Raw genomic sequence first — 14,750 nt, 5'->3', positions numbered from 1 at the left:
TCTCCCATCTTTCCTGATTTCAAACTATCAGCGTAGCCCTCTCTTCCCTTCTCCCACTTCTGCTTATCTCACCTGCCTTTCAGTGCATCCGTACAGTTAACTCAATCTCTCTGTGTGGTAGAGAGTTCCTCATTCTCACCACTCTGACTAATGAAGCTTCTTCTGAATTCCCTGATGGATTCTTTTAATGAACCAGACTCTACTTTTGTGGTATTAATACAGGGTATTTTGTGAAAATTATTCCATGAATGCCACTAATTTGTAGCCTTGAATAACATAATTTCTTTTCATTAAAAAACTCATCACAAAATAAACAAGAAGTAGGAAGAAGAGGGTGGAAGTTTATTGAGTATGTTGGCCTTGGCTATTGAAGGTCAGACTCCCATGATCAAGGTATTGATCCATTGTGATTTGCTCAGTAAAACTCAATGGGAGTTCAAGGACATTGGAAGCACACAAGAACTTATTGTTCCTCTGCTAAGTATGTAAATTAAGGTTCCTGTACTAATGTGTATTAATGTACTTGATTCTGTGGAAATAGAAGTAGAGTTCAGTGCACATGTTAGCTTGAGGAACACTTCTCTATCTGACTGCCATGTCCTTTGTCTTTACATTGAAGTTCTTTCATTGCAGTCATTTCAGTGGATAAAATTTACTTAAACTGCAGCAATAATGACACTTTGCACAGTAATTTTGAGCAGGACATTAGCACCCTGCACAAATAATCCAAAATTAACATAATGTGCTTCATTTAAGAGAGGATAAAAGGAAGGAATTTGCATTTATACACACCATTCTCAATGTCAGATCGTTCCAAAGTGTTTAAAGTCAATGAAGTATGGCAGCCATTTAGCATACAGCAAGCTCCTACAAATACCAATGTGGTAATCAGTAGGCAATCTGTTTCATTGATCTACTTTGGGAAATATATATTGACCAATTCACTGAGAGAATGACCCTGCTTCTCATCAAAATTGTGCCACAACAGCTTTTACTTCCAGTTGAGAGGTTAGACAGGACCCAAAAGTACTCCTTGCGTGCAGATTGCACTAGCAATGTCAGCCTAGATAATTTTTCCAAATCTCTTGGGTGGGATTTGAACCCAGAACCTGCTGATTCTAAGGCGTGTCTGCTGCCACTGAGTTACATAACATCCTCATAACGTACAAAGGCATTCTGTGATGTGCATGCATCACCACCTATAGGGAACTGGGACTGCAGATATGTCAGGCATCTGATCGCATCAAGCACAGACGATGTTTGCTGGTGGACTCTTTCAGCTGCAAATGGGGACCCTTTCACCTCAGTTGATGTAAGAGCAGGTCAGCAACTGAACTGTTCTGCGATATTTCTTAATTGAGCATTGCAGAGCAAATTGGATGAATTTATAACCTCACATATCAGTAAGGAAACCTTACTGAAATTGTATGGAACACTCGTTTAAAATGCTGTGTAAAATTGATTTTGATGGAGAATAACACCAGCCATAATTTAAAACCAGCATTGCACCTGAGTTACCACTGGTGAGTGGAAACAACTTACAGACTTGTTGAACCCTGGTATAGCAGGGAGAGCACAACTTGGAAAATGGGAAGAAAATAAGTGCTAAAATTCTGTTCCATCTTAGTTGGCATTTATGACAAACATAACTTGCAACTAAACCCAAACTCTATGTTCTTCCTCTTCACAGCTTAATTCCACAATGTTAATAATTTATTATCATGAATGACCTGGTGGTGGGTGGAAGGGAAATATCCATGATACAGTAATAAATCTTAGGGTCCAAATAGTTTGGTCGATAGAACATTAGAATTTAATCTGAGGCTCCAGGGTTCAAGTCTCTGTTCAGGCAACGCATTTTTAATGGGCAGCAAGGTGGCTCAGTAGTTAGCACTGCTGCCTCACAATCCCAGGGACCTACGTTCAATTCCAGGTGACTGTGGATTATGCACAAACTCCCTGTGTCGGTGTGGATTTCCATCAGGTGTTCCAGATTCCTCCTGCAGGCCAGGGATGTACGGGCTTGGTGGATTAGGCATGGTTAATGTGGGGTACAGGTATAGGGTGGGTCTGGGAGCCCATCGCAGGGTCAGTGCAGACTCGATGGGCCAAATGCCCAATCTGCACAGCAGGGGTTCTATAAAATCTGTACTGAATCCTGTGTGTAGGTCTCTACCTGCTGTGCTTTCTGTCACCATGTTCCTTCATTACAATTCCCAGACTGTTAAATAAACAGTCAAAAATAGGCTTGTTTGACACAATGTGGAAACTGCCAAATTGGATTTTGCTCCAAAAGTGATTCTGGACTGGAACTTTGCTGCCATGCTGAGCGCAGACAGGGGGTTAGAATGAAAATTGTTTGAATGTGTGGAGAATGCACTTGAACAGCCACAGTTTAGGAAACAATGCCTCTTGAATACTAAAGAAGATGAAAGGATGTTGCAACTTTTTGAAAACAATGCTGATGAATGGTTTTTATTTTGTACAGTGGGAATCAAATTGGGTACAATGGCATAGTGTAGTAAATCCAGAGAGCTGAGCTAACAATCTAGCAGTGTGAACTTAAATTCCACCAGCAGAAAGTTGAGAATTTGGAAATAAAATGTTCATATCAGTTGAAGTGACCGCTTTCTGTTACCCAAATTTCTTCATTACAATTTATGAATAAATAAATAAACTCAAAAATGGAGCTGTTAGATTGCAAAATCACAGCCAGTTCACTAGTATCCTTTTAAGAAGGAAATCTTCCATGCTTACATGATCTGACTTACGTATGATTCCTGGGCTTCCAGAATTGCATCTCAAACTGCACTTGGAAGTGGCCAAGCAAGCCACTCAGTCAGATAAACTAGGGAGGGGCAATAAAGGTAACTCCTGCCAGTGATAGCCATATCACAAAGTTGATTAAGGATAGGTGTTTAAAATGAGAGTTACAGAACGTAGACCAAGAGGCAGATGAAGGCTTTGTTGTCAGTGGTGGAATGGTGGGAGATATACATGTTTAAGAGTCCAGGAGAAGATTAATGAGTGTGGTCAGTGATTTAGACTGAAAACTGTTGCATTGGCAGGTTGAAACATTTTGTCAATGTGTTGGTCTCCCGGTCTGCTTTTGATCACTTTTTGCTCCAAATGTATTTTTTCCTTCAATAAGTTTGGGTTTTTAGTGGATTTTCTTTTTAGTATCCAGTGTGGGGATGAGTGACGTTGGAATTGTCTAGTTACAATGTTCCAAGCACCAGGGAAATAGGGCAGGTTTAATAGACCTAGTCTTTCCCAGCTCATCATTTAATCCCTTTGTAAATGACTGTGGAGGCTTTCAAAGATGGAGGAGCATGGGAAGTTGGCAAGCTGTCGAATGCTGGTGAGTGACGCTAACTGTGGGTGAAATGCATATTGAGTTTTGAACAAGTTAAGGTTTATGCCAGGGAGGGAGCAGAATTACCAAAATGTTATCCCTGGAGCAGCAGATCTATTTAATATGGCAGCTATATCTCACTGCTGTCGTCAGGCTTTCTACTCAGCACAGTCGGGGCGATCTCTCCTGAAGGGATGAAAATGGTTTTTGTCAGCTTCAAAAGATGGTGGAGAATGTAAGAAATGATGAAAGACACTTCACTGCAGAGGCATTTCCATCAAGAGATAACTACTGGCCCTAAATGATTATTTATTTTTAAAGGAATTCCAAAACAAACCAATTTAAATCAATCACTTTGAAGATTCTGTATTTTAGAAAGAACTTTCATTGGAGTTGGACATCCAACCAAAAGGAGTTGGGGCTTAGTACATTTCAGTCAACTCTCTCACCATGATTGAAACATTGATGCTGACAGCAACAGACTGAGATCATAATTGTACGTGACGTTGAATCATCAGCAAAAAACAGAATCTTGCCACTTCTCCAAAGTAATATAAAACGGACACCAATGAACATGTTAAGGTATGCTCAGAGACCAACCTGTCAACTTCTAGTAAAGGCTGAAGGTTTGTTGGTCTACTGCTAGAGAAAGCAGTGTATGTCAACAGTGTTGGGAATCAGATTGTGTGGCTTCTAAAGCAGTGTCCAGTCCTTGCCCAGTGCAAACTCTTGGATCTGAGCTGGTTTTGAATTGCTGCACAATTCTCAGCTGTAGAAATGCTACTCTCTTGGCTTGTGAAGACAATGGATGGCCTACAAATGAGACTCCAGGCTGGTTAGCATTCAGCAAGTACATATACCTTTGAGAAAGTTAGTAACTGTGATTATGTGGACACCAAATGGAACGTTTCCGATCAGCATCTGTAACATGTTTTAAATGCACTGTAATATCAATATTTTCTAATCAACCTGTTCAGGGGTGTGATGTGATTACTTAGCTTTCGAATAGGTGGGACTTGAACATGGGCCTCCTGGCTCAGAAGCAGGAACACTACTCTGTGTGCCTCAATTGACATTTTCCAAGCACAGAAGTTTGTTTCAATTAGCTTTCCAATTCAGTTACTGGAAAGCAAAGCAATTTTACTAATTACCATTTTACTTTATTCATTCCTGGGAAATCGGTATCTCTGTCAGGACCAACATTTATTACGTGTCCTGACAATCTACAAAGACTGACTATATCCACTTCTGTATTACCTCCGTCTGTAACTGCCCCCACACATCTGTTGCTGAAACTCTTCCTATTGCTTTTGTCACTTCTCAACTCAACTATTCCTGTCAATTTCCCGTAATACTCTGCCCTTAAACTTGTGATCATTCAAAGCTCTGCGGACAACATCCTAACTTGCATTATTTGCTCCTGATCTGCTAACACATCCATTTTAGAATTTTTGTCCTTGTTTTTGAATTCCTTTGTACCTTCTTCCCTCCCTTATTGCCTCCGAGATCACTGTGCTGCCCCAATTTTGGTCTTCAGTGCATCCCTAATTTTCCTGGTTCCACCTTTCTGAGTCAATAGATCCGCAGTTCTGCAATTCCTTCCCTGAATATCTCTCAAGTCTCCATCTTCCCCTCTCTCCCTTCCCTCTCTCTCCTTCTTTAAGTCACTCTTTAAAATCCTACTTTATTCGTAAGGCAAACTGCATGAAACATTTGACTATATTTACATTACTATATAAATGCAAGTTGTGGTTGAAAGCAGCTCTCAGAAAAAAAAGCACTCGTGATTTGGACCTGAGCTGATGCGATCAGATAATCTCTTCCCCTGTACATGGTGCCCTTTGTTTGACTGATTGCTCATGTTGTTCTGGTCTCCACAGGAAGTCTTAGAACTTGCCTTCTCTATCCTGTATGACCCAGATGATGCCTTGAATTTCATTGCTCCTGACAAGCATGAAGTAAGTGTAACACCTTCCTTCCATTAATGTTATTTTTAATGTGCTTTCTCAACAGTTTTGTATTTGATGGGGAAACTGTTGCAATCTTTGAAGAATTATCCATTAATGTTTTACTTAATGGCACTTCAAAATGAAAAGCCTTGAATATTTTTGAATGAAGAACTGGCTGCCAAAGTTCCTTCAAATACAATATAATAAAGTCAATACTTTAAAGTCAGCCTGTTCAGTATTTTCTCTTCATATTTGATTTATAAATATGCAGCAATTAAATTACATCAGTATATTTGTTTCTTTTTTTTAAATTATAATATACATTTCTACCAGGTACTTGATGATGCTGCTGCTAATGCGTAGGTTTGGAGAAATATAAGGTCAAGGAAGATAAGACAAAATGGCAGGTTTTTGATGATAATTCATGATACTATTATCTTAATTAGTGCTTATTATCAATATGTAACCCCTTTCTTCTATAGAGACCAGAAGTGTCAAGACTTGACAATTGAGAATTTAATACAAACTTTCCTGTTGCTTGACCAGTGCAGTTTCCCCACTCTGCCTTTAGGTTAAATCACAGTGAAGCGTGTGCCATAGCTGGACTTACTGATGATTACTCAAACTTTCATGGTCCATCTAAGGAATTAAACATATGTAGCTTGGGAGGTGTCAAGGCATGTTATTGTAATTAAGTTCAGTTATTACGTTTGAGAGCGGCAAGCTTAAATCCAAAACCCAAATCCTAAAGTTAATTACTTGAGCATAAGGGAAAAGCAAGTTAAGATTAATGAGAAAATGTGGAAGCAGACCATTCGGCCCATCAAGTTTCACCATCCCTCTGAAGAACATCCCACGCAAATCCACCCCCTTACTTTATCCCTATAATCCTGCATTTCACATGGCAAATCTACCTAGATATCCCTGGATGCCATGGTCAATCGACCTAACCTGCACATCTATGGACTGTAGGAGAAAACCCAAATAGATACAGGGAAAATATGCAAACTCCATATAGACAGTTTCCTGAGGCTGGAATCGAACCTGGGTCTCTGGCGCTGTGAGGCAGCAGTGCTGACCACTAAGCCACTGTGCTGCTAAGAAGCACGTATTACTGGGAAGAATATTGCTAAGCCCAATACTGGGAGAGTTTTGGAAATAGCAAAGGATAGCCAAAATGTAGATATAAAGGGAAAAAATTAGAATGAGAATAAAGTAACCAAAAATATCAAAACAGATTGTGAAAACTTTTCCAAGTATATAAAAGGAGGATAGTGGCTAAGGTAAATGCTGGTCCTTTAGAGGTAGGGCCAATGAATAAATGGCAGAGCCATATTGCTATTGCAAAACTTTCCCCTCCCTTGAAGTGATGAGAAGAGGAAAAAATTGGGTGAGATACTCACCTTCCTCTCGCCAACTCAAAAACTAATTTCTGAATGAGAATGTCCATTCAACACAAATTAAGATCTTTTAAACAGACAAGTAACGACATCTATCGTCACCATCTTATTTTGCTACCGTCCTGGTAGGTGAGAAAAATGGTTGACTATTGGCTGGGTAACCAGAATGAGCTGTTTGCCATCAAGAAGAGGGAGGGGGTCAGATGAGGGACAAGTGAGTGGCCTCTATAAGCCATCTATTTGTCCTCCCCTCTCGCACCGTGACCTCCACCATAAGAGAAGGAACAGAAAAAGACCTAATTTGTCACTGTTGGATCTCCTGAGGAGTAGGTCTGTATGACATAGAAGCTGCTGGCCTCTGATTGGCAGCTTCTGGGGAAGGGAAGCACCACTGTTGAGGCCTGAGATTCATTGAGGTTCTGTCCGAAGCTCACTAGTCAGCTCTTAACGAGCTGATAGGCTTGTGATTGGTCTGCCATTGAATCTCAAGAAGGGAAAACTGTGCCTTTTGTGTCTGCCTTCATGGTAGAGAATGCAGGTTTCATACTGGAAATATAGCGGAACTACTAAGAGGGGCTACTAAGAGTAAAATGAATTATGTCAGCTGAGAAGAAGTGTTGGAGAAACCTCAGGGACTTAAAGCTGATAAATCCTCAGGACTTGAAGGCCTGTGTCCTAGAATCAGAGAGAGTGCATGCACAGGTAATGACTTTCCAGAATTGCCTAGATTACAGTCAGTCCCAACCGATTGCAAGTTAACAAATGTAACACCATTATTCTTGGTAGGGGGAAAAGAGAAAACAGAGAGCTACAAGCCAAATATTCTGACATCGGTTGTTGGCAAATTGCTGTAACTTATTGATGAATTCTTAGCAATGCACTGAGAAGATCAGTGTCAGCATGGTTTTACAAGTGGAAATTATGTTTAACCAATTTATTCAAGTTTTTTGAGGATGTAAATAGTATAATGGTTAAGGTGGGGCTGTAGCTGTGGTATACTTGAATTTCCAAAGGCATTCAGTAAGATATCACACAAAAGGTTAAAAGATAAGGTAAGAGCTCACGGAAATGAGGGCATTATATAAGTTTGGAAGGAGGTTTGGTAAATGAACTGAAAACAGACAGTGGGAATTAATAGGGCATTTTGGAGTTAGCAGAATACTCCATCATAGCGTATATTCATAGATGAGATAGATGAATTGATAGTGTCTCAGAATTCAAAGAATAGGCGCAACACAGGGAAGTGAGGTAGAGGCAGAATATCAGCAGTGATTCTATTAGACGGTACTATGGGCTCAAGGAGCTGATAGAGTTTTTTTTCCCTGTTCAGATGTGGGCGTTGCTGGGTGGCCAGTATTTATAGCCTGTCTCTTGTTGCCCTTGAGAAGGTGGTGATGAGCTGCCTTCTTGAACTGCTGCAGTCCACCTGCTGTGGGTTGACCCACAATGCCATTAGGGAGAGAATTCCAAGATTTTGACCCAGTGACAGTGAAGGAAAGGCGATATATTTCCAAGTAAGGATGGTGAGTGGCTTGAAGGGGAACTTGAAAGTGGCGGTGTTCCCATATATCAGCTGCCCTTGTCCTTCTAGATGAAAGTGGTCGTGGGTTTGGAAGGCACTGTCTGAGAATGTTGGGTGAATTTCTGTAAGTGCATCTTATAGATAGTACATACTGCTGCTACTGAGTGTCAGTAGTAGAGGGAGTGGATGCTTGTGGATGTGGTGCCAATTAAGCGGGCTGCTTTGTCCTGGATGGTGTCAAGCTTCTTTAGTATTGTTGGGGCTGCACTCATCCAGTCAAGTGGGGAGTCTATTGTTAAACATACTATGTATGTTGCCATGTAATAAAGTCAACTAGTGACCAAGGCTAATCATCTCAAATGTGCTCAGTCTTGGAGCTGAATTGCATAAGCTTTTCATTGTTAGCTGTGCATTCTGATGCATGAGGTTACAGGGCAATTAATTGATAAATGAGAGAACAGAACACGCAGTGTAAAAATTGTCCAGGGGAATTATCAGAAGAATATTAGTGTACAAGATATATTAAATATTGCTTCACTTTCTGCTATGAAATCCAATCAGGATCTGTTTATGCTTCTCAAGGTTGTGAGGTTTTTCACAATGTGTGTACAGTTCAGGATATCCAGTCAGATATTAACACTGCAAGCAGTTGTTTTGCATAATCTCAACAGCACATTCATCATTTTTGTGCATTTATTTGAACTTGATTGCTCTGGGTAAATGATGCCTAAAACCAATACAATTCAGCCTGACAAATACCAGAACATTAATACTAAATAATAAAAATGAAGACCGCAGCCAAACAAAATCAGCAGGTTACACAGTGAAGTAGATCTGCCATTTGCAGTTGAACTTTGAACAGATCAAACTAATGAATTAGATGTGCTGAACTGGTAATAGCTGTCATCCTCAGGTGAATTCAAAGAGCGGACAGTATCATAAGGACAAAATATGGATTTTTAAAAGAACACCTATGGTGTAATGTGATAAATTCTGATAACTTTTTCCATGTCCCATGAATTTTACTTTTGTTAAAACTTTTGACTTCATTCAGCAGGCAGAAATGGTAAAGTGTTATTGAATTCAGAATGCAAGGAAGCCAAGCTCACCCCCATGGATTCTGTCACCAACTCAATGCATTAGTAATCTCACAGTGACGTCTGCAAGTGCTAATTCACCTATCTCACGCCATCAGCCTTCCATAAGATATAGGAGCAGAACTAGACCACTTGCCCATCAAGTCTGCCCCTCCATTTGAACACATGTTTCTCAACCCCATTCTCCTGCCTTCTCCCTGTAACCCTTGATCCCCTTACTAATTAAGAACCTATCAATCTCTGTCATAAATGCACTCAATGACCTGGCCTCCACAAACTTCTGTAACAGTGAGTTTCACAGATTAACCACTCTCTGGCTAAAGAAATTCCTCCTCATCTAAGTTCTAAAGGGTCATCCATTCATTCTGAGGCTGAGTCCCTCAGGTCCTTGTCTCTCCAACTGGTGGAAACGTCTTCTCCTCATCCACTCTATTCAGGCCTGTCAATATTCTGTATGTTTCAATCAGGTCCCCTCCCATCCTTCGAAACTCCAAGTACAGATCCAGATTCCTCACCGCTCCTCATGACAAACCGTTCATCCCATAGGTCATTGTCGTAAACCTCCTCTGGACCCCCTCCAAGGCCAACACGTCCTTCTTTACATATGGGGCCCAAAACTACTCACCACAGTATTGTAAATGCATGTTAACCTTAAAAGAATCCTGAACTAGGACTCTCAAGCCCCTTATGCTTCAGATTTCTAAATCCTTTACCCATTTAGAAAATACTCTATGGCTCTATTCTTCTGCCAGAGTGCATTACCTTATACTTTCCCACATTGTATTGATACTTCTTTGCCCACTCTTGTCTGTGCAAGACCTTCTGCAGCAGCCTCCCTGATTCCTCAACACTACCTGTCCCTCCACCTATCTTTGTGTCATCTAGTACCCACAAAAATATCATCAACACTTGCTAATTAAAAAATTTTAATCAACTAAGCAAAAAAGTGCTAACAGATGATGCAGTTCAAGTTATGTTCCACCTTCAAAGTAGCATGAAACTAGAGGGTAATTTTAGCCCCCGAAATGGGTGGGCTGGCGTTAGGAGGGACGTATACATTGAAACAAATTCAAAACTGACTTCAACCTGCCTCCAAGATACTCACATTTAGAAACATAGAAAATAGGAGCAGGAGTAGGCCATTCAGCCCTTTGAGCCTGCTTCACCATTCAGTGAGATCATAGCCGATCATCCAACTTAGTACCTGTTCCCACTTTCTCTTTTGATCCCTTTACTAATTCCTCTTGAAAACTTTAGGGTTTTGGCCTTGACTGCTTTCTGTGGCAGGGAATTTCACAGCCTCACACCACTCTGAGTGAAGAAATTTCTCCTCATCTCAGTCCTAGGTGGCCTACTGTTTATTTTTAGATGGTGGTCCCTGGTTCCAGACTCCCCAGCCATTGGGAACATCCTTCTTACGTTTAGCCTGTATTCCCTTGTGCCATAACCTGACTGTATATGCTGTCTTTTGCACTGAGTTGAATTTGTTTTCTTCTATATTTGTGCATCTACACCTATTGCACTTTGGCTTCTATTCCATGCCCCTGCCAAATTAGTCTAAATCTTCACTAACAGCACTAGCACCCCCCACCTTTATCTTCTGCATATAAACCAACATTTTCCTAGCTGCCTTCAGATCTGAGGAAGGGTCACCGGACCCGAAACGTTAACTCTGATTTCTCTTCACAGATGTTGCCAGACCTGCTGAGCTTTTCCTGTAAATTCTGTTTTTGTTTCTGCCAGTTTGTTAGTCAGGGAATGAGCACCATCTTGTTTATTCACTATTAACTAGTAAATGTTACATTATGGGAAGTGATAGAACTGAGCCAACCGCTGATTTCCTTGACTGTAGTTGGTCCAAGACCTGGGGAAACCAGGAAATAGGTTAGATCAAAAAGATAGCCCTGCCCTCCCTGCCCAAAAAGGGAAAATCTGTTTATATAAATAAAACTAAAAGTACTTCAATATCTGAAAAATAAAGTATGGCCATAACAGGTAGCCTTGAACAAACTGTAACACACTCATCATATACTGCCTAATTATGTACTCACTGGCTTTAGGTAAACAGCAAACTCACCATCTAGTCAAACTAATATTTACAGTCAGATTTCAGACATTGACTAATGATTGTTGAAAGAATATAGAGTCACTGAAGAAAGAGCATGAAAATGATTTACGACAGCGCTTCCCAGAGTGGGCATCAGGACCTTTTAGTGGGACTGCAAGCTTAATTTTTGCAGTAGCCAGTTCTGAGGTAGCAATTATCCACAATGGAGCACTGACCAAGTTCCAACAGCTGTCAGTTTTCACTGAGGGCTGTGACAATATTCCTCAAAGTGGTGTTAACAGTAAGAAATTTTTGGGAAGCACTGATTTATCAGAATGATACCAAAGCTGTCCATAAAAATAACTGTGAGCTTCTAGTTGCCTGCCACTTCAGCATACCACCATGCTCCCTGGCCAACATCTCTGTCTTGGGCCTACTGTGGTGCTCCAGCGAGGCTCAACGCATTCTAGAAGAATAGCATCTCATCTTGCACTTGGGGATCCTACAGCCTTCAGTGTCAATATCAAGTTCAATAATTTTAGGGCCTAATGTCCTTCATCCACCCCCACACTCCAGGCCTTGTCATGACATGGGCTCCTTTCTCCACAACCAACGTGTTTTCACCTACTCATTGTCGCTATTGTCAGCTTTTCTCCTTCCTTGGTTTGTTATCAATCATCCCTTTGTCTGCCTAATTGTCGGTCTGTCTCTCTCTCAGATTTGTCTCCACCTCTCTGCTCACTCTTCCTCCCCCTCTCCACTCCCTGTCATCAGCATAAATACCACCTTTTACTAGTTACTATCAGTTGGATTCAAAACATTCAGTCTTCTTTCGCTCCACAGATATTGCCAGACCTGCTGTGTTTCTCCAGCAATTTCCTCTGTTGTTTTAGATTTTCATCATCTGCAGCTCTTTGTTTTCCGATACCATAACTTTATAGGTTATAACTATCAGTAAATATCAAACAGGCTGAGGTTCTTTTCTGTAGAAAATGGAAGTCTGTGAGTTGACCCAACAAGAGACCTTTAACATTATGGGAAGGGTTGATCAAATTGTTATAGGAGGATATGCAAATAGGGCTAGATGAAGTAGGATGGGAGAAATCATATATCATCACAGACTAGTGGGCCAAATGATTTGTTTCTATGCTGTAAATTCTTCATAAAGCATTCTTTATAATCATAGTTATCCTACTCTGGTTTGTTTACCGATGGATAATGTAGCACTTTTAATAGTGGTTCACACATTCTTAATCAGCAAAAACTAAAATTAAGAATGCAGACCACTGGAAGGATTTAGAATTGCATATACTATGAACACTCATGAATATGTCACAGAATTCAAGAAATGAGGCAGCACTGCACATTTAATGAATGAATTAGTGTTGATTCTGAAGCTTTTTTGTAGATCTTCAGACAAGAATCTCTCAAAGACCTGGCATTAAAAAGACGGCAACTCAAACTGATGAGTATAGGAGGTTGAATGTTCTCAACTCTGTCCTTTTCTCTTTTCCAGTACTGTGTGTGGACGGATGGACTGAATGCTCTTCTTGGGAAGGAGATGATGAGCGAGCTGACCAAGAATGACCTTGACACGCTCCTCAGCATGGAGATGAAGCTTCGCCTTCTTGACCTTGAGAATATCAAAATTCCAGAAGCTCCGCCTCCTATCCCCAAGGAGCCAAGCAACTACGACTTTGTTTATGACTGTAACTAAACAGGCTCACAGCTGTGAGAATAAACTGGAACTAGCAGTAACTGGAGCTGTCCTCTTCCCCAATTGCTCTCTCTGTTACCAATATACCTTCCTGTTACCTTCTGGCTTCTGCTAATCTTTAACTAGACCAGGTTGTTTTCTGATTTCTTGGGCATTATTTGGTGGAAAAAAACCCTTTGTGTTTCTGTGCCACTGAAAGCAGTGACTTAGCTGCAATGTTACCTTCACTGGGATTTGGACCATTTCTCAGACATTCTCATGGCTGATATGACTTGTTACAAATTGCATTTTTGCCAAAAGTTTGGTTCTGGTAGGACTTCATCAGAATGGTGAAAAGGATCAGGAGTATAATGAGAGATTTCAGATCATGCATCTATGTGTTTGTATGTGTATAAACCCTTGTGCACGTGTTAAAAAAAAATATGGAAAATCAGCCTGTGTTCATTCAGGAAGCTAGAAATCAGTTTGATCTAGGGCTATTAATATCTCAACTTGCATTCCCTTTAAGGTCTGTCCTTTCAGCCACACATTTTGCTTGATAGATAAAATGTATATTATGATGCCAGTAATGTCAGAGCTCATTAATGTGTATCATACTTAAAAGGAAAGAGTAAATTTGTATCAGACTAAACATATGGTCATGGCTTTGGCTGTATGTACAGTAAGATACCGATTCTGCATTACATGGTGACGATTTGTGAAATATGCCAAGCAATCAGTATTATGTCAATGTTGTGTCATTATGATGTTAATTTACCAGGAAACATTTTATATATGTAAAAAAAAAGTTCTACCATTTTTGGCTCCTTACGTATATATTTAATGGAAAATGCACATCCGTGTGTTGTTGAAGTGTTCCTTTACAACATTGAAATATCTTAAGTAAATGTCCTTGAAATTATGAAGTTTACAATAAAATAAGATTTATTACCAGAATGTGAATTTACGCTGTCTCGTCGTCATGAAATGGTTGAATTTACTCGGATGTTGCATGAGGAGCAGTGTGTTTTGGAAACACAAGGATAGATTTTATACTTCATGTGTAAAGTACTTTTGAAGTCAGAATCGCATCAAGCCCTGCAGGATTTTCCATTTGTCCATTTTACTTTATGATATCTACCCCTAAAGATTAAAACTGGCATACTCTTGTCTAGTTTCTATACATCATATGTTAGAGTCCTCAGCCATCCATCTTTCAGAAGTCCCCAAGATACCAGTCTGTAAACATGTGAGGACCAAATGTGCACTTGAATAAGGACAAACAAACAAAGATTCCGCAGCTGGCACTGGGCTTTTAAACACAGTAACGTCCCACCTTCACTTTGTTGTCTTTTGCAAATACACTTTGAACTGCATTGGGCAATGTTAACTTTTAATTTTCAGGAAAAAGTTCTGGGGGGTGGAGAACGTGAAAAATAAAAATGCACATAAATGAATTTTAGAAAAAGACTAAAATGCATTTAGAAGTGTCGGATCTCGTAGGCCATAGAAGGGGTTTCAGTGCTGTCAGATGGGGTTATGAGAGGTCATGGTTACCCTTAACTCTTTTGGAGACAGCATAGGGCCTAGAAGGGCAAGGCAATTCACAAAGCCATTGGCTTTTGGGGATAAAGAGAAGATGCTAATAGTTAAGTAAAGAGCCTCACAGAAATAGAGGAAGACT

General features: G+C 40.3%; 1 protein-coding gene across 9 annotated transcripts in view; it reads left to right on the top strand.

Annotated features, from left to right (window-relative positions):
• The window catches only part of elmo1 (engulfment and cell motility 1 (ced-12 homolog, C. elegans)), a 267,831-nt gene extending 253,803 nt beyond the window's left edge, over positions 1-14,028 (top strand). For 8 of the 9 annotated variants that reach the window (XM_048613493.1, XM_048613463.1, XM_048613514.1 and 5 more), the window contains 2 exons: positions 5,236-5,313; positions 12,887-14,021. In XM_048613493.1, coding sequence (XP_048469450.1) covers positions 5,236-5,313; positions 12,887-13,087 — 279 coding nt within the window. In that variant the 3' untranslated portion in view covers positions 13,088-14,021. Of the gene's footprint in view, positions 1-5,235; positions 5,314-12,886 lie in introns of all 9 variants that reach the window. The other variant, XM_048613453.1, reaches the window with a different exon arrangement.
• Positions 14,029-14,750: the final 722 nt, after the last annotated feature.

This window comes from Rhincodon typus, chromosome 2, assembly GCF_021869965.1.
Source record: "Rhincodon typus isolate 14 chromosome 2, sRhiTyp1.1, whole genome shotgun sequence".
NCBI lineage: Eukaryota > Metazoa > Chordata > Chondrichthyes > Orectolobiformes > Rhincodontidae > Rhincodon > Rhincodon typus.
Note: the sequence above shows the minus strand (reverse complement) of the source record. Positions and strands in the feature narration are given on the sequence as shown.